Below are 21,151 nucleotides of genomic sequence, written 5' to 3'. Positions count from 1 at the left end.
TGAGTATTAAGCAATAAAGCTTGTGACAAGGAATATCTGCTACTGATGTCACTATTAATAGTAAAAGCTATAAACAAGTACTCAACAAAAGAGACTTATAGAAGTTAGATCACATAAAGTTTCCTTAGATACGTCGACTGAAATATTGAAATGCACTAACATTAAGACAAATTCTGGAGGAAAAAAAATAGTACTTCGCTTAGTTATATAAATAATCTAATAAAATAAATAATCTAGTCTACAAAATGCTTTGATACAAATTTGATATCTAAGAAAAAATGACTATATAGCAAATGAATTCAAAGTAGATATATTAACTCGATTAATTCCATTTAAACTTGAGCAATTTAGTAAATTAAAAATTCAAACTAAGCTAACATACAGACTTTTGTAGAAATAGACTTGAAATAGTTTACATATGTAATAATTATTTAACGAAGCATGTATGGTCAAAACACGCGGGGGTTAACCGATAATTACTAAAGAGGAAATAAGAAAAACTTGGCGCTAGTCAGCTAATTTAAAATGGACTGCTATTAAAATGTATATTTTTATATTGCGATATTATCTCATCATTCGTCTGTCGTAGTTAACACGCATCAAAAAAAAACTCATGCCAAATTGTTCTAGAATCCAAAACGAGTGTGACAGAGTTATTTTCAGAATCCTTGACTTTCCGGCATTTAATGTATGCCATTCAAAGAACTTTTTATTTGTACGTATACGTACACAATCTAATTTTACAAGGATACCAATAATGTATTTCCACAAAAATAACATAGTTTTTTTTGATATTAATTGAAAATAATTTTAATAAAAATATAAATATAAATGTAGTATTGATTTAAATATTGTATCTTTTTATTAAAATCTACACATAAAATTATTTACTGTTGTATAATTTATAGTATAAAATAGGGAAATCATACATCCTGGTTTTTATGGGATTGTCTTGTTTTTTAGCTTGATGTCCTGTTTTTCCAACCAGAACTAAACAGGATGCATTTTTTTTTTTCTAATTTCCGCGACTCTTCTATTTTAATCTTGTTATTATACAATTCTTTTATAATAATACAATTTTGGCAATTGTATGACTGTGTAGCATGTGCATACCGATTTAAAATAACTTTCATTAACCATTACTCAAATAAGCAATCGCTTTATCGGTAACAAAAAAGTATTTCTTCAGAGTGATCTGGCCAATTAGGTTTGTCAAATAAATAAGAAAAATATCAACGTAAATATTTAAGTATGATGAGGTTTAATATGTGTAAAAAATCTCTCAATGTTCTAACAAACCCTGTTAATTTATATTTTAAATATAAATTGTCTTTTTATATATTTAACATTTTTTTTAGTTTTTAGAATTATATAATTAAACACAATTGAAAATGATTTGTACTTATTTTGAAAAAATGGTGCAACATAATTTCTTTTAAATTTTATTTTGTACCATTGAATATTTCTTAATGATATGAATATATGTATATTTAATACCAACTTAACCTGAATCATTAAAATTTTGGTTTAATTAAACCAATTATTAGAACCATAGAATTAAAAACTTAAAAACGCATTTTTATTTCGCTTTAAAACTGAATTAATCCAGAGACAATGAGATATTATTGAGTCAAGTGACATTATACTCATAACATTTGAACCTTATTTAACATTTTTCTTTTATTTAGTGTAATGAATCATATAAAAAAAACATAAATGACCCCATACTGAATAACTGTAGTAGTTTTAGGTAAGTTATCTTTAAGGAAATTACTGTTGTAAATTTATACTTCATTTTATCTAGTAAGTCACAGATGAATTAGACGCAGCAGATGTATAATCAACTATAGATACGGAAGTCTCAAATCTATTCCAAATGAACAAGTTTTGTATAGCTGAAATTAATCATGAGACTTTTTTATAATTTCTACTGCAAAATATTTATATCAGAACTAACATTTTTGATCAAGTTTATTCAGTATAATCGTCAACAACTTGAGATTTATATTAAGCATAGCATTATTTTTATAAATTCTCACTGAGTGACAGTAAATTATTTCCTTAACGTAAGTAGCCAGTTGTAGTACGATACAAATTTTTTTTAATAAATATGTATCACCTAGTTGGTAAAGAAAATAGAAAACTTAACGAGAAAATAGAATTTTCGGACATCTGTGCCGCTTAGTATACTAGCTTGAAAAAACATTGATATTAAAGTATTAACAGTTCTAAAGTGAATTGTATGGAAATAAACTGCCACTTCAGTGATATTCTGGTTTTTGTAAAAAACCGATAAAATGGTACTCAAAGCTATACGTAGTCGTATTGATCCACTGTATGTGAACAATATGAAAAACTCAAAAGCCTTCTAGTACTCGAGTTGTTGATCGTCGTTCTCATAATGAGGTTTTCGTGACGGTTTCGAAAAAAATTCTCTATAAGGACTTGGTGTTGGTTTTCAAGAGAGGAAACCGTCTTGGGATTGTTTTTTGTAGTACCGTGAAAAACATTCTTAACATTTGATTATTTTATTTGTGTTTGAGAGATTTGAATAGAACTACAGAAAAATCTATAGGCTCAATTGCAATATTATTGTAAAATAATAACGATTTGAAACTAAATATTTCCATCTAAATTTTGCAGTTTATTATTTACTAACTAGAATATTTCCGTTTTTGCATATACTTTACGTCTTATTGTCACATATGTAATATATACCAAACACACTATAAGTAACAATAATTTCAAAATTATAGACGATTAGTTTTGAAAAAATATACTTTCTAAAGATTTCTTAAATACCTCAATGACTTCAATTCTGGTTTATTGAAAATGCACACAGCTTAACTTTTGTATTTATGAATACTTTTTAATTTTTTTGTATTTTGGAAAATCTCTATGGAATCTATTATTTTTAAAATTATGTTTAGCATTAATGATAATATGTGTTGCTTACTTACAATAACATAATTAATGGATATTTCCCTTTGTGAATAGTAATATATGTATATAATACATGCGTTACATGAAAGAGCGATTCTTTGTCAAAATGTGCCCTATTAATGTCTCATTTGACACCTCAGCTTATTTAATAGGGGAATATAGTTACCATCAATTTATCCTGAATTGAAGTGTTACCTATTGTTCTAGAAGAATGTGTTCTCGCATAAACTTCCCTATCTTTAACCCAATACCATTAACCACTCTACCCTGTGCAACTGTGGTACCTTACACATATTAGCGTCTCTAGGTTTATTCTTGTAATACAGTAGTAAAATATCGCTAAGTGTTTATTTAAAAATATTATGTTGATATTTTTTTTAATACGCTAAAGAAAATTCAGCTCTCGGTGAATACATTAACAACGATGAACATGTGAAAATTTGTTGTATACTTATTAACCAAAATTGTATACATTTTAAAATAACTTCTTTTGATAATTAGATTAGACATACTGATGAACGGCTGTACAGATTTGTGAACTTATTGTTGCAGAAAATAACATATTGTGGCATCGACCGCATAAAACTTAAGTAGGTTAACTCCCTAAGATAAAATAACCGCCAGGACCCTGCACACAAACGTAAGTAATAACCGTGAAATATCATTTCATTTCAATGACTTTCAAACTCATCCCGTATAACTATACACAGTACAATGCACAAAACACCATCGCAATATCAAGCATCCAAGTCGTATACGGCTCCCCTTTTTTTATACACATTTTTCCAAGTCATTCGTCACTGATACCATGTCATGTTTTATACTATAAAAGTCACAATAAACAACTAGATACTCAATTTCTTTATAGTTTTCGTTCAATTGATTTAAAGGTGTAACATCTATTTTGCAACGTTAAAACTAACTCTTAAATCAAGTTATGTTCGATTCATAAAATAACATTCAATCCAAACAAAGTTCAATAGAATTTTTTAAGATTGATTTTGTAAAAATCATAATACCATTGTTAAATAAGCAATTGATAAAATCTGATAAAATAATATATTATAAATATACATCCACAATAAATTTTTACACACTTCAGATATTAAACTAGCATGTGAGCAATATTAAAAGGTGGTTGCTCCAAATTATTATTATTATTGTTCGCAGCATTCTTGTTTAATTTTAAATAATTCTCCAGCACATTACATTAACTCAATGCAGCTTAAACTTTGGTAAAATAAGTATGTAAATGACTCCAAATGAAAAATACTACGCAAAAACAAGATAACTTCATTTTTATTTTAAAATTATATTTTGACGATTCTAAATTAATATTAATACGGTGAAAACATATTCAAGAAAGATATATTTACAACAAACAAATAGAAAAACGTAGTGTTTTTGAAGTATACTAGTAGGCACATGTTAAAAATTTTTAGTATTTTCATCTTCTTGAAAAATTTTAAAAAATAGAATAATCTTGATTTTGCACATAGTTCTTCAAATCAACCAAAAGCTAAACTGCACTGGAATGGTTCAAATACATTTCAAAACACTTTATATGTCATTTATAACGCTTTTTGTGTAATATTACGTGATCATAGTCATTTTCACTTGTGGTAATACAGCAATCGTAATTATGTAATTTAAATTAGGAAAATTTTGTGCATACAATCGCACGGAAACAATTGAATCCATAATGACGTATGTGACAAAATAAGTAATTTTGGTTATGTCCGTATTAGGAATAATAGAAGAAGCACTTTAAAAGTTTCTACTCACTACTGTTCAACCTTATTGGCCGATTAAATTCTACACATTTTCATTTTTAGATGAACGGTGATGAGAAAATTTGGGAACATTACTTTATTTTAAATAGAACCAAATATAAATTTAGCTTACAACAAAAAAAAAATTTACAAACTAAAAGTAGAATAATCAAAATATTGTTGAGCTTAGGCATTGTTTTAAGGTAAGAAAGCAAACTACCATTTATGACATATTATCAAACAATCAATTTCATTTTAACTATAATTTAACTGACATTAATTTATAACGTTCCCCATTAATTAAAGATTTAGGAATCTTATTTGATTATAAACTATTATTCAATGCTCATTTAGCAGCAATAAAAAATAAAGCCTTAGCAGTATTTGGTATGATAAAAATAAACTGTTCCAATTTTCATGATACATTGGCACTCAAAAGTTTGTATACTCCCTTAGTACGTTTCTTATTAGAATACACACCATTAATTTGGAACCATAACAATGCAGGACATAATAATTAACTTGAAAAAGTGCAAAATACCGTCCTCAGATTTATGTTTAAAATGTAATATCCCAAGAACTCCTCACTCTGGTTATAAACAAATTTTAAAGTTATTAAACTTAGGTACTTTAAAATCTCATAGAAATTTATCATTTATCATACGGCTTTCTTTCCAAATTAATGAGATTGACGACTCTTACATATTAGGCCAATTAAATTTCAAAGATAATAATTACTGCACTCGAAAGAATGATTTATTTTATATACCTCAATCTTCTAAAAAATATATCAAATGACCTAATTAATATCTTAATGTCTGTAGGAAATAGTCAATAATTTTATTGATCATTATTATTATTTTTATTATTAGTATTATTTGTATTTTTATAGAATCTATTGCACTTTTATTAAGTTCAAATTATTATTTAATTTAAATTGTATTATATTATATTATATCATATCATTGTTATTATTGAATTATTGTAAATTAGACATTTGTCCATAGAAATAAATAAATAAATAAAAATTATTATAATTACATAATAGAAACAATAATAGTTTATTTATTCAAAATATTATCAAAACACCACATATCAAAGATAATGCGTGAACGTTAATTAATTGACCAATTAAATATTTATTATTATTATTATTATTATTTATTAATTTGTGCATTAATAGATCACGCCTTTTACAGTCTATGCAACCATTAAAGTTATCATTTAGTGTTTTTTTTTATTATTATAGTTCAATAATAAACTATTGTTAGATTAGTATTAAATAAAATATATGTACTGCGTATTCTACAGTTATTATTTAACTTACAAGTATAGTCAGAGTATAATGAACTTTTAAAAAGGTATATTTTTTATTTGTTTCATCAATATGGTGAAACCCAATCAATATGGTTTATTTTAAATCTTATTTAATAGACGTAGAGTAATTAAATATGTTCTAATAATATAATTCACACTTAAAAAATGTATAAAAAAAATACACATTGTCAAAATATAATTGCTGACACGGTTTCAAAAACATTTATTTTTAAAATAATAATGATCCTTCAATAAAAATTTTATTGGATTTCTATAGAAAAACTTGTGAGTTTTAACTGCGAAAACATGAAAGTCAAAATATGAACAACCAAGTGATTGCATATCATTAACTGATTATATCGATCAAAGCAATAACATATTATTTACATACATACAAATATAAATTCAAAAATACAATTGAACTTATTTAACGAATATTGGTTTACTAGAAATTGCACTTATTTATACGTAACGTTTAATGTAATTTTGAAGAAAAATTTTTTTCGAGAATTTATTTTTAACGTTTGTTGCATGTTGATCAATCACTGGACCGTATGAAAAATATTATAATCAGTGACTGTAACTCCGTAAACGACATTTTTAATTTCTATCTTTGTAAAACAAATTTTCAACCCAAGTATAGAATCACTCAATGAATTTGTTTTAGATTTTTAAGTAAAAACTTCCACAAAACAGGTTACAATTTTTCTATGGTCTAAATACACTTTATTATAAAAGTAAAATGTTAATTTAAAAAGTTTAATGTCATACAATTATACATTTAATGGATATTGAATCAATGGTCTGTTCCTCTGAATTGAACGAGAAATAATAAATCAAAAAGAATATCAATTTTTTTGCGAAGAATTTTTTTTTTATAAATTCTAAGCTATGTCATCATTTCTAGCCAACTATAGTTGGATTGGTATTTTTATTAGGAAAAGTGCAGTGGTTTTCCAATATCTTCTTGACTGGACACATGATGTTTTTCAACACTGTAAAAATGTCAAGTGCTGCTTAACACTAGTTTTATCAGCATATAGAGTATTCATTGCGCCACGTTAACTTTGTCAACTTTAATTAAGACACGAAAATACATAATTAAATTTCAATAATTTAAATATTTACCTAAAATAATTCAAAATAATTATTGAATTTTTAGTTTAATACGATGACATATCATACTGTTGAAAATTCAAAGACATAACATTATAATTTCCTTATCATCACAAAATTTCAAATGTTTAGGACGTGTGAATCGCTGTTATTGGAGTGCAACCAAACGATTGTCAAGACAGAACATGATACATAAATACATTGTATGTGAAATTAAGGTTTTGCTACTTGTGCCATCCAGTCCGATGGATAGTATTCTATTGATAACGCGATATGAAAATTTCCATTGACACACAATAATTTATATACATTTTAGATAGCATAACCCATAAATCATCTGAATAAATATTTTTTTAGTGGGGTGTAACATTTTAATTTAACAAGTTCACAGTGCTAACACATATAAATACTGTATATTTTGTCAGAATTAGTTTCAACGGATATTTATTAACAAAAAAAATACCTACACCCGTAGTTTCCATAGAAACGAAAAATATAATTGAGTGTGAGCTTTAGATTTTCAATTCAAAACGAAATATGTTGTAGTGCTTAAGTGCAATTGACTACACAATTCATAATTATTATGAATTGAGATAATTATTTTGTTCTTTAATCTGAAGCAACTTTCATGTCTTAAACACTATTTATGCTTTTAATTATAAAATAGCTAACATGTCTATAAGTTTCACTAATCCAACCCAAACGTTAAAAGTGTTTATACGAAACCTTATAATGACTATTACCTGGTTTTATAAATTTTGACGTAATAAATATCAAATATTTCCTCAAATTGCCACTTAAATGCTTTGATAAGTGCACATCTCCCTTCACTAAAATGTGTCATTAATACTGCTACAACACTACAAAGAGAATATATTATAATTTAATTCTCATTTTTTATTTTTTATGTTAAATCAGCACAAAAACTTTTTCGATTATTGTGTCTTTAACGACAAAAAGCGAACAAACACACATCAAACAATGCCAACAACGATAAAACTTGGGGGAGAGGGTTACGGGAGAAAACATATATAGCTATTGGTGTCTATAGATCGCAACAAAGAAAATTTGTTCGTATTAAAGTCATCATATGCTGAATAGTTGTACGATGCATTACCTTTTTTTTAACCTTTTACTGTCCCTAAAAATCTATGACAGAGACTTGTGTATTTACTTTCCAGTCTATTCATCAATTGTTACGAATACTTCATCAGATAAGCAAATATAAAAGAAATTTTATTGATTGGTCATCTTATTTCAAGCAACGGTAGGTTCTTTTCAATACATAATATTCCTTGCCTACTAAAAATTATTTTCATCTAACATTAATTGGATTTACTATAATCAGTCGTAAAACAAAATATTATTAATGTATTAGATCCTTATGCATATACTTTTGAGCAATTTTAATTATTTATGGAAATTTTTAGCCATAAGACTGGAAACATGTATCCATGATTTTAAAGGTAAAAAAGGAATATTTAAACGCTAGACTTAAGTACATTTTTAAATTATACGTTTGCGTATATAGATTTGATATTGATGGATTTTGTAAGCCGGATCAAAGAATCAGAACGGTACAAAATATTTCATAAGATTATTACATATTGGCAGCGTCTTATGTAATTTAATCAAATTGAAATTGACCCTCACGATACCCGTAAAAGACTCTAAAAGTATTAGTGCAAATTATTTTTCTATGCGAAATTTCATTAACTCGAGTGTCTCAAATGATGTTTATTTCATCTAGAATCAGTAGTATCGATAGTAAATAAATTCCACTTGTATGACAACGAAATACAAACAATTACAGAGATTAGAATTTTGAAAATAATTGAAATTAAGGTTTTCCACTTGGACATGATACTTAATGACCCAAACGTTCATGAGTTAAGACCATGTGAATTACATGGTGAATAAATGCTTTCCGAATAGAAGACACATTTTCCTTTGAGTGTATTTAACCGTATAAAAATTAGGCTACTTATACAACAACACGAATGGGGCGTACAAATGTTATTCTTAATTAAATTTCCCCGTATTCATTTCCTCTTTCATTATGTACGTTTACAATTTGTTCACTATACACTATTATGTAATCATTATCACAAAAGCAGATTGATCCGAACTAATTTTCCGTTCGTTTCACTTTAAAACTGGCAATGCGGCGCTTGATGAAGGAAACCAATTAAATTTTCTTTTTCCAATTAGTAGGATGTCGTCGCACTAACATCTTATCGCGCGTTTTAACGACCCTAGTGCTTTTTCTCTCGGTACAGTATCTTAATGAATAGAATCGTTTGGTTAGTTTCTTAACCGGCGTGCGATCAGGATAAGTAATGTATTACACAGTAGTCCGGCAAAACAACGTGACGGATATAAAGGGACTGATGAAATATCATCGTCGTCTTTATGAAACATATCTGCAGAGACTCGAAAGTTTTGAAGATATATCTTCTAGCCGACCCTTTGCGGTTTACGCCAAACCAAAGTACTAATAGTGCGCTCGGTTTTCTCCATTCATATTGCTATTGTTTAACTGACATTCGCGCAGAGGAATCCTCCACGGGACTGTTTCTGCATAACCGATCGTACGAAAAGCATTCGGACCGGTTATAATAATAACTGTATCTTCTCTCCGACAATCCAACAACAATTTGAATAACTTGTAATAGTATACGGATTCGCACGTTTATGTAACATCATGACTAGACCGGATGTAGTTATTTCCACTCACGCTATGAATTCCAATAGTTTTGTTGAACTTTTACACACGTTCTACAAAGATAATAGAAATTCTTTTTGAAAAATCTATATCGTTAATTGTCTAAAAATCAATGTGATGAGCGTGATTTTATCATAACCTAAACCATAATGCAACTGCATACTGTTTTGTCAAGTCAATTTAGCACCTGATTGAATAATTCATTTTGATGGCACATTAAAGGCGGCGGCCGTCGTGGCGTTATCGCGAACGCTAGCCAATAATAATTAATTGTTATTTGCATTCTCATCTATAATTATTTAAGAATCTTATGAAAATAAATGATAGTAACGCTAATCCCACAATTACTATAACTATATATCCGAGAAAACAACTCACAACTCGATTAACGGGCTACATAGCAGCTGACCAGCGGTCAGTTAACTTGCACTAAACATAATTTAATAACTACCAATTAATTTACACACTACCGGTTTTCTTCGGATTTTGTGTACAGTTATGATTGAAAATAATTATGTAAGACCTTGTCTATTTCAATTTTACTCATTATATTATTAACTGATTAATTTTTTTCTTTTATTATAGTAACTTTGTTTATAATTATTCACGCACACAATGTTAAAATCGCATAACGTTTTCGTCATCCATTGTTTGTTAAATTAACAATTCATTAAAAAGTTCGAGATTTGGGAACCGGTGAAGCACGTGCATTTTCAATAGTGCCGATTTATTTCTCATGCAATTTTTTTCATATTTAATTATCTATACAGCTTAACATAAAAAGCTTAGTTTTGTAAAAATATTATTAAAAGTTAGTGGCTACGATTACGCACCTGTCTGACTAGGTAAGCGTGATTCCGGCCCAGCACGGCAACGGTGAGCACGTACGTGACGCACGTAGTTGAACTGAGGGCGACGCACAGAGCCAAAGTGAGGGGCAAACTGACATAGGCCAGGTAATCGTAGAGCAAGATCCAGCCCAGGAGATCGGCTCCCTCGGCGGCGTTGGCCACCAAATGTAGCACCACCTGAACATCGGCGGTGAACCAAGCCAGATGGGCCACAGCAGTCCAGTATCGACGTCGGCCGGCCGACAGACGAACCCAGATGAGAGTGGCTACGTTGATGGCCAGCAGACACCACGTGTACGGAGATCGAGCATCGTACACTGTTAGGCAGTACACATCAAACAACACTGACGCCGACACATAGCACGCGAACGCCGCTCGCTTTTGCTTTGCGTTATAACTCTGGTATAGACTTTCGGTAGCCCGGTCGGCGAAACGTCCGTCACCATTACTGCCGTTACCTCCCATATTATCCATGGTTTCACTTAGCCCGCGGTAAAGTGAAATTTTCGTAATATCGTTTTAATAGACCGGCTTTTTTCAGTTGTAACGATTTTGTTAATTTTCCCAAGTGATAATTATCAACTAACAAATTAAATGTGATTTAAATCGCCATGAGCGTGTCTCCCGCCGGTACGCGCGCACCCGCGCGTGCTATCAATGCTCGGGACGGACACCGACACACGACCGGCACACTCGTTGCGCCCGGTGCCACTGCCACCAGCCACAGCTGCCACCAATATTGTCGCTGGTGCTGCCGCCGCTGCTATTAACGGGCGTCCCCGCCGTCGCCGCCAAGACCACCACGACGCGCAATCGATATTAACGCTCGCGCGCCAGCCCGCCGTCCGAAGGTGGTAGTACAAGCTGATGGCGGAAGTAACCCGCGCACTGCCACTGCCATTACTACCACGCTCATACTACCATTTCTGCTTCAGTCACCCGAATCTAAGACTGTTCACCTTGTTTCAGATGTAAAGTGGTAAATTATTTCTTATCTATACAACGCAAAGCTTCTCTTATCATTCAACCACCCGTATAAAATACGATTATTTTATCCCACAGCTGATTCTTGCTTCCTAGTTGGCAAAATTAATTAATTATTCTGCGATTTGTTAACAGATCTGAAGGCTTAGTTTGTGTGTGTTTAATTTTCAACTAACGCGGATGTAGATCATTATTGTATCAATTCTATAAGCTTGGAGTAAATTTAAATTTTTTATGATACTTCAAATTAAAATATTAAAAATTTTACTGCACGAATCTACAAATTGTACAAATGAAAATTTTTTCACAAATTGTTCAACATTTTTTGGGATCAACTCTATTAAATTCATTTAAAAATACGAGTTGAATTTTTTTTGTTTTTTTATGGTATTGGACATTAGGAAGTAATATTGAATATTGTTGTCTAAAAAAACAGAAATTTCGGATAATTATCATAGAAATGGCTTCAATCTCAAAATCTCTTTAACTATTATTATTTTATTTTAATTTTGCCCATTATTAAATAGAAGTTCAAATATATTCTATGTTCAGTCTTTTAATATATTAAAATACTATAATATTAATTTGCTTTTCAAAACTATGTATTCGATTTAAATTTTCTTAAACTTTTGCTTCATTCAAATTAAAAAAATTAATTAAACGTTAAAAACACTCAGGATATTTTTTTTATGTTATTCAAATGTTGAGTGAACAAAATCTTTAATAACATGGTGCGAAATGTTTTCTGTTACTTTTTTTACAAGTTATATCACGTTTCAGAAAGCAATAGGTAATCCAAGTAATATTTTATTTGGCTTTTCTCCACAATACCTAGTCACAATATTATCATACGACCACCAAATGGTTACTTGCCTCTTATACTTGATCCTTATATCATATATTATTTTTCCTCTTAGTAAAAATGAAACATGATTTTTAAATAACTACAACTCAGCTTAGTTTAAAATGCCATATTTGAAAAATTATTATTATTCTATAAATTTTAAACCATCTGATGTTAAGTACAAATTTATGTGTTTTTAGAACTAAATTAATCTTATTCCACCCTCAATCCAAAATTTTGAGTAATGGGTTGGGTTTTTTTACAAAAAATTTTTTAAAATACTCATTTTGTTAAAAAAATGGTACAGTTGACCTGATTTATAAATAAAAAAACTTTGTCTCAACATCATTACTTGATATACAAAAAATTTTCTTAGGAAAATTAAATTTAAAATCTTGTACATTTTTTGTAAAAGTATAATAAATTAATTAATAATACAGTATAACCAATTTTAAATTCACAAATAATTTAAACCATAACAATTGAACCGTAAGCTAACAAAGATATTCCGATTGTTCTTCTGGGAAAGTCTTGATTTTATAAAACATTTTTAATTCAAATCACTAATTCCGTATAAATCAGTAATTAAAAAAAAATAATTTTTTTTTTGTTATGAACTTTAGTTTGGTATTGGTTTGAAGTATGAAATTCATTGGGAAAACTTTAACGTTTTCTCGAACAGCCAATACGGAAATATTAACTTCTGTAAAGTAGTGAATAGCAAAATAAATTGTATTCCAAAAGAAAGTTGTATTGGCTAAGATGAATGCTACATTTAATGGAAATACCATTTATTCATTGTACGTGACCTTTTTGAAACTTATAGTAAATTTAACCTACGTTAATTGCGAGATTTAAATTTATTATATTTCTTAATGGATGACTTGAAAAATATATTTTAAAGAATAATTTGGCTTTCAATTAATATATTTTCGAATAACTTTCAAACGTTTTTAAGCAATATTATTATTTTTTTAATTGAAGAGCAAATCACTGTAGAAAGTACATTTTTTAAGGACCAAATACAAGGACCCAGTTCTTAAATATTATTAGCGTTAATTACAATGTAGAAGTTAGTGTATAATTGATGTACAATGACAATACATAATATGATATACGAGTTTATTTTTGGTTTAAGAGGTTCGCCGTAATAAAATACACCTTTCTTGGTACAGAATATAATACTCTAGAATAAAAATAACAAGCCAACTCATGTAAATGAAATCTTAAACAAATCCGTTGAAATCTTTTTTTCCGAGAAAAAGGGATGAATAAATTCATATATTTCTTTGAAGCCATCTAAGTAATATCAAAACTTACACATTTTTGAGCTATCTGTTTGAGTATTGATTTAATAAGCATTATTAAATTAGAAATAAATGCTTGAAAAAAAACAATAATATAAATAAAAATAAATATAAAAGGAAATATTATAAACGCAATATATTTATAGTAATTAGGATTACTTATGAATAATATCAGCTCCTGTGTTATTATGTATGAAATGTATAATGCTCTTGATACTAAATCGTTAGGTAGAAAGATTTAAACAAAATAACAAAAACTACAAACGTTTATTTTTCACAGACATTTTTGTTTGCATGAAAGACTTTCGTTACTCCACGTTAGTTAGTGTACTAGCTGCTCTCCTATTTTATTCCACTTTTGTGTTCGGACTAGTTTTGAAATGACATTATCGTTATACCCATTAAATTTAGCTATTTCTCTTATAACCGCCAGTTCTTTATCAAAATCTATTTTAATGATCGGAATATTAACTAATCTGTAAACCATATTAATTAAAGCTGTCAGTATGTTTTTCCGATAAATTTCAAAATTTAGTTCACAACTACTATTTGAATTCTTCTTCTTTTTCCTCGCCTTAATCTTAACTACTTGAGGTCAGTCACCCTTATTCTAAACTTCCAATGGACACGATCACCCACATCATGTACGCTCACATCAACCGTCCTCATATCGCATTCTATTACATACCTCATTTTTGGTCTTCATTTAACATTCATTTCTATAACTGTTCTTACCGCTAAATATCCATTATGTATTATAAATAAAATTACTTACATCATGTTGATTTATATAAAAATTAATATATTACATTTTTATTAATTTTTAGTTAATTGTTTTTCTACAAAAATACTGTAGAAGATAAACAAAATAAAATTTTTAAAAGTTTTGACTAACAATCTATCTTGGTAAGTTACACAATTTTTAACTAGATAAATACTGTAATAGTTTAAAATAAAATCTATTACATTTTATGTAACTATAAAAATTTTATTAATTTATAATTTAAAATTTTACAATCTTCCTAATCTTAGACTGATTTTAGTGATTATTATATTTGCGATTTTCAATTAGATTAATTGATATTTTTCTTAAATTAATTATTATATTGAAAAAAATAGTATGTTTATTGTTAGCAATAAATAGTTTTGGTTTTTATTATTGACTAATGATCTTCTTCTTCCTCGCCTTAATCCCAACTACTTGGGGTCGGCCACCCTTATCCTAAACTTCCACTTGACTCGATCTCCCACATCATTTACGCTCACATCAGCTGTCCTCAAATCGCATTCAATAGCATTCCTCCATCTCTTTTTTGGTCTTCCTCTACCTCTTCTTCCTTCAACATTCATTTCTATAACTGTTCTGACAGCTTCCGATTCTTCTCTCCTCATAACATGACCAAACCATCTAAGTCTATTTTTCTCGTCTTATCCACGATTAATGCTACACCAATGCTCCCTTTTATATGCTCGTTTCTTATTCTCTCTTTTCTAGTCACTCCACTCAGCCATCTAAGCTTTCTCATCTTTGCTACACTCATTCTCTGCTCTACTTTTTTATCAACCGCCCAACACTCTGAACCATACATCATAGCTGGCCTCACTACAGTCTTGTAGAATTTACCTTTCAGCTTCATGGGAATTCTTTCATCGCATAAGACGTCAGACGCTTCTCTCTACTTCAACCACCCATATTTAATTCTATGTCTTACATCCTCGTCAATATTACCACTCTTTTGCACAACTGACCCTAAATACTTAAAACTCTCTACCTCTCCAATCACGTCCTCGCCTATTGTCACTGACCTCCTCATTTCATCTACCTCGTGTTTTTCTTAGTCAAACTCGTACTCTATATACTCTGTCTTACTTCTACTTATTCTTAAACCCTTTTCTTCAAGAGCTGTTCTCCACACCTCTAGCCTTTGGTTAATTTCCTCCCTAATTTCTCCTATTAACACTATATCGTCAGCAAACAACATGCACCACGGCACCTCTCCTTGTATTTCTCTGGTAATTTCATCCATCACTATAGAGAATAAGTAAGAGCTTAAAGCAGAACCTTGGTGCACTCCTACAATTACCCAAAAACCTTCTGATACTCCTCCTACGCTATTTACCTTGGTACAAGTACCATTATACATATCTTCTATTATATTAACGTACCTTTTCGGGACTCCTTTTCTCATTAATGCCCACTTTAAGAGTACTCTCTCGGTATTCTGTCATACGCTTTCCCCAAATCTATAAATACCTAACGCAGCTTTTTCTTCTTTTCCCTAAACTTTTCTATAAGTTGCCTCACACAAAATACTGGCTCCATTGTTGATTTACCAGGCATAAATTGCCAAACAATAACCAAACTGGTTATTAGATACCGATGTCTCATTTCTTATTCTCTTATCTATTACCTTTTCCCAAATTTTCATACTATGACTCGTGAGCTTTATGCCTCTATAATTTCCACACTCCTGTATGTCTCCTTTACCTTTAAATATCGGCACCACAATACTATTCCTCCATTCATTTGGTATTTTCCCTTCTAATAAGATTTTATTTAAAAGTTCCTTCAACCACCTTATGCCAACACCGCCTAATATTTTCCATACTTCTACTGGCATTTCATCTGATCCTACTGCTTTATTCATTTTCATTGATGCCACAGCCTCCCATACCTCTTTCTCACTAATGAAATTTACCAGTCCCACATTTCACGAAATATCCTCTAATGTCTCTTTTGGGTACTCCTCATTCAATAATTTTTCAAAATACTCTTTCCACCTTTTTTTCACATCATCATCACTCGAGAGTACCTTATTATCAATACTTTCAACGTAAAAACAGAATAATTACGACTAAATATTACATTTTATAAATTTATATAGTTACATATAGAACATAATAAACCTAAAAAAGGCACTGTAGACATTGTTGCGATTTGAATATACTATTTTTTATTCAATCACTGTATGTAGTTACATATACATGTAACGCAATAAATTAATAATACAGTTTTTAGTAAAAATAAATAAAGTCCATTTACTTCCCTTAATAAACACAACTGGATTTTTTTATTTCACCAGAGTTGATCAAAAATAATAATATAATGTCACCCAAATTGTAAAAATTTGATTAGTTGATCTCCATATTGTATATAGCGTTGATTTATATTAATTATTTCTTTCTTAAATAATAAGCCGGCTCAATATCAAGTTAATTAACAGACATCTACTGAATTTAATATGAAGATAAATTTTGATTTTTTAGCTCAACACTCATGACGTCATTTCAAACTCGCATACATTATTTATTCATGCATATGAGTAAATTTATTTGTTACTAAAAATTATGTCATGATATTAGTATTATTTAAAATATACTATTTGTTAAAATGTTACTTTATATATAATAGGCTGGTTCTTAGTTTATACTTCACGATTTTTATTAAGTAAATTTGATGCTAAATTATTGGAATTTCGTTCTTTCAACAAAACATTGGTGAATTATGAGCATACCCCTTCACGTGCCTCAAAGGGGTTAAAAATTAAAAAAAGGAGTAGTAAGTTATATTTTTGTTTATATCTATTTAATTGTAATAAATTAACAATAATTCCAAAGAATTATAATTGCAGTAACCAATAATGCAAAAAAAAATCTTTACAAATTTGTTATAACATTGATTATAATCTATAGCTAATGATTTTATTTTTTGTGAAAAAATAGAATCGTTTTATCTTTAATGTTTATCTCTATAAATATGTATAAAATATTGCATATAAGAAAATATTAAAAAAAAAAAAATGTATAAAAAAAAAGATAATACCGTAATACTACGATTTCAATGTAAAAATTTAAAAAAAATAAGAATTTTTGAATGTGTTTTGTTAAAATCTGATATTAAAACTTAAATTAATTGAGATTAAAATTTTTTTACTAAACTGGCTTTAAGAAATCCTTAATATATTTTTTCTTGTTAAATAATTTGTAACATCATTGGTTTTAAAATTTATTTTATTTTTTTGAGAATATTTTTCAAATTCTACATCTTTTTCGTCATTTATGTTGTCTATAATTTGGTTACCCATTCGTCTCTTAAATTAAAGACGAATTAAATTAATATTTAATATTTAAACGAATTAATATTTAAATCAATACTATCGTCAAAAATAGATAATACTGAGGTTTCTTCTCCAAGGACCCAAAAAGCACAAAAAAGTGCTTTTAAAAATAAAAAATCATTATATGGAGCTTCAGTAGTATTAGGTGACATAAACCAAAGTTTTACATAACATTTTACAACAAAACTACATATTATTTTAAATGAATTTAATGAGACGACATTTTTTTTTGGAATGTGAACATTTTGAGACAATAAATAGCTTTACACACCCATCTAGCCAAAAGTAAGCGCCTGGTTTTTGATAATTAATGCCTTTAGGCGATTTCCACCTAAAAATATAATTACCAGCACCAAAAATTCTCTGTAGTCATCTCTTGAAAGATTTTCATTCAAATTTTTTTGTACAGAACGTTAAAATATTATGTGCTACACTTTGTAATGTGTTTTTGAGCTCTATATCACTAGAAAATATATAAAAAAATGCTTAAACAATTCTACACGTTTTTAAACATGTAGAATTTTTAAAAAATAATGATATCTGGACCAAACGTAACTGTTAATTTAGATTATTAAAAACATAACTTGTAAAATTATCCCAAAATATGTAATGTCGCAAAAAAATATTTTTGAATATCTCCCATTCTTTTTGAATGTCCAAAACAACAGATACAATTTCAATACCTTTTCCTGATTTAGGTCCAGGTACTTCAAGAAGTTGTTTATTACTTGGATTTTAAATAATTATTGGTATTATGGCAACATTTTCCGTACCAGTTATTAGGGAGTATTTTTGAATCACAATGAACTACTTTAAAATGAAAATTTAAAAAGGTACATGTTTTTCTAACATCAGTAACTATTTGACTTTAAAAATATTCGCGGCCTCTTTTTTATGGAACTACAATTAATCATATAATCATTTAAATCAATATAAAATGATTCAGCAAAAGTTGTAATTTAGTGTATTACATCTCTGTCACTGACCTAAAACTCATCTATGGCTGATACTAAACAGCTCGTCTGTAAGTCTTTATTAAAAGTCTTTTTTTCTTTTCTTTGGAAGTGGTTCATTTGAGTTATCATGTACATAACTTTCATTATCAAAATAGTGGTCTGGTATTTTAGTCTGATCGAAATCCATAATTCAAGATGGACCTATACATAAAAACATACATTTAAACAATTTAAAATTAGCATATTCATTTTACAAAATATATAATATTGTATATGAATTATATTAATTTATTTAATTTTTAAATTACATATTTATATTTTGATGTATTTTAAGTTACCAGGTCCATAAATGATTTTTTTTCAACAGGACATGCCGTTGTTTACATTCAACTCACCTATCTTCAATACTGGATAATTTTTTATCTTGTCTGCGATATAAACAATGTTACCTTTTAAATAAAACACTTAGGCAATCTCTGTTAGAGAATAATTTATTACCAGTAATTTCACTACACATATTACCTATAAAATATATATTGATAATATTTCGCGACATTTTATTATGTTTTAATAAACACTACATGTTCTTAAACACTCTATTCAGATAAGTTAGGTTAACCACTGATTAAAATAAACGCAAAGCTTAAAATTACAATTTTTAAAGGCCATAGATTTAGTAAAAAATTTTTTTTAATATTTTCTTAATAGCAATATTTTTTTTATTTGAAATATTTATAAAGATAAACGTTAAAGATCGAAAAATTCTATTTTCACAAAAAATAAAATCAACACAGTTTTTATTAGCTAGACGTAAAATAATCAAAGTTACAAAAAATCTGTAAAGATATTTTCCTTTACATTATTGTTTACTGCATTTTCAATTCTGTGGAATTTTTGTTTATTTATAACAATTAAAAATATATATACAATAAACTACATTACAACCCCTATTTATCAATTTACTACCCCTTTGAAGCACGTGAAGGGGTACGATCAAACTTCACCAATATTTTCTGTATGTTATATAGAACAAAATTTCGTTAACTTGGCGTCAAATTTATTAACTTACAAAATAAGAAACACCCTAATATATATTTTAAAATAGTGTAATTTACATTTTTTCTTATAAAACAAAAATATGATTATCTCCCATGTTTTACATTTAATAATTACTTTCTTATAACTTACTCCCGTCATTTAAATTGAATTTATATTTTTTTGTCGACAATATAGTATATGTAAGAATTAAAAAGTAAAATAATTAACTTAAACAGTGGGGTGGCGGCACAGTGGGGTCGTGGCATAGTTGGGTCCAGTATAGATGATATCTGACAGTGATAAAAATCACTATCATAAAAAACGCTTCGATGCAAATTTGTAGATAGTGTTTAATTAAAAAAAAAAAATTTGTTAAAATAGCATATTTTTTAATATGGTAGCCATTTGCGCATAGAAGATAGGTCGTCGGGACAAATTTTTTTTTTCATTTTATAGTACATAAAATAAGCTTTAATTTGATATATGTTTAAAGGACGCAGTATTTCCGGAACATTTAATTTTTGTAAAAAAGTTGCAATTTTAAATACCCACCAATGAGCAGGTTAAGTGATAGATTTAAAAAAAAATTATATCAAATGAAAGGTAAATGTCTAAGGTTTTAATAGAAAAAAAAATTATGTTGATTTGTTTATTTTTCAAAAAGTTATGGAAGTCTTAAGAAAAAAAAGTGAAAAGAATGACAAAATTTACCGATTTTTAAATTTGTAATTTTTTTGTATATTTTCCCCATTTTCGGGGAACGAGGGAATTTTTTTCAATTTGTATGGGTACTGTCTCCAATTAGATACGATTTGTGATCTTTTGACGTATGGTTAAAAGAAATCGGTCAGGTTAATGGTCAAATATTCATAAGAATATATCAAATGATAGTGAAATACCTAAAGTATCTATAAAAATAAAATTATATTGTATTGGCCATTTTTAAAAAAGCTATGGCAGTTTTAATTTAAAAAAATTTAAAAAATGTCAAAAATTAGCGATTTTTAAATTTATATTTTTTGGGGGGGTTTTACCCATTTGCGGGGAACGATGGAAAATTTTTCAATTTTGAAGGGTAATGTCTTCGACTAGATACGATTTGTGATCTTTTGACGTATCGTTGAAAGAAATCCGTTCGGTGAGAGCTGAGAAAAAGTGGTAACAGACACAAAAAAAAAAA

The 21,151-nt window shown here is 28.4% G+C and overlaps 2 protein-coding genes across 2 annotated transcripts in view; one reads left to right on the top strand and one right to left on the bottom strand.

The window, feature by feature from the left end:
* LOC126897581 (adenylate cyclase type 3) overlaps positions 1 to 11,443 on the bottom strand; it is a 64,442-nt gene extending 52,999 nt beyond the window's left edge. Inside the window, exon 1 of the mRNA XM_050671292.1 lies at positions 10,707 to 11,443. Within this exon, the coding sequence (XP_050527249.1) occupies positions 10,707 to 11,198 (492 nt within the window). The 5' untranslated portion in view covers positions 11,199 to 11,443. The remainder of the gene's footprint in view (positions 1 to 10,706) is intronic.
* Positions 11,444 to 11,678: 235 nt separating this feature from the next.
* Positions 11,679 to 21,151, top strand: part of LOC126899641 (girdin-like) — a 38,016-nt gene continuing 28,543 nt past the window's right edge. Inside the window, exon 1 of the mRNA XM_050674687.1 lies at positions 11,679 to 11,703. The gene's annotated coding sequence lies outside the window, so the exon portion shown is untranslated. The remainder of the gene's footprint in view (positions 11,704 to 21,151) is intronic.

The sequence above is a fragment of the Daktulosphaira vitifoliae genome, unplaced genomic scaffold (genome assembly GCF_025091365.1).
Source record: "Daktulosphaira vitifoliae isolate Bord-2020 unplaced genomic scaffold, ASM2509136v1 Scaffold_2, whole genome shotgun sequence".
NCBI lineage: Eukaryota > Metazoa > Arthropoda > Insecta > Hemiptera > Phylloxeridae > Daktulosphaira > Daktulosphaira vitifoliae.
This window is presented reverse-complemented; position numbering and strand designations above follow the sequence as displayed.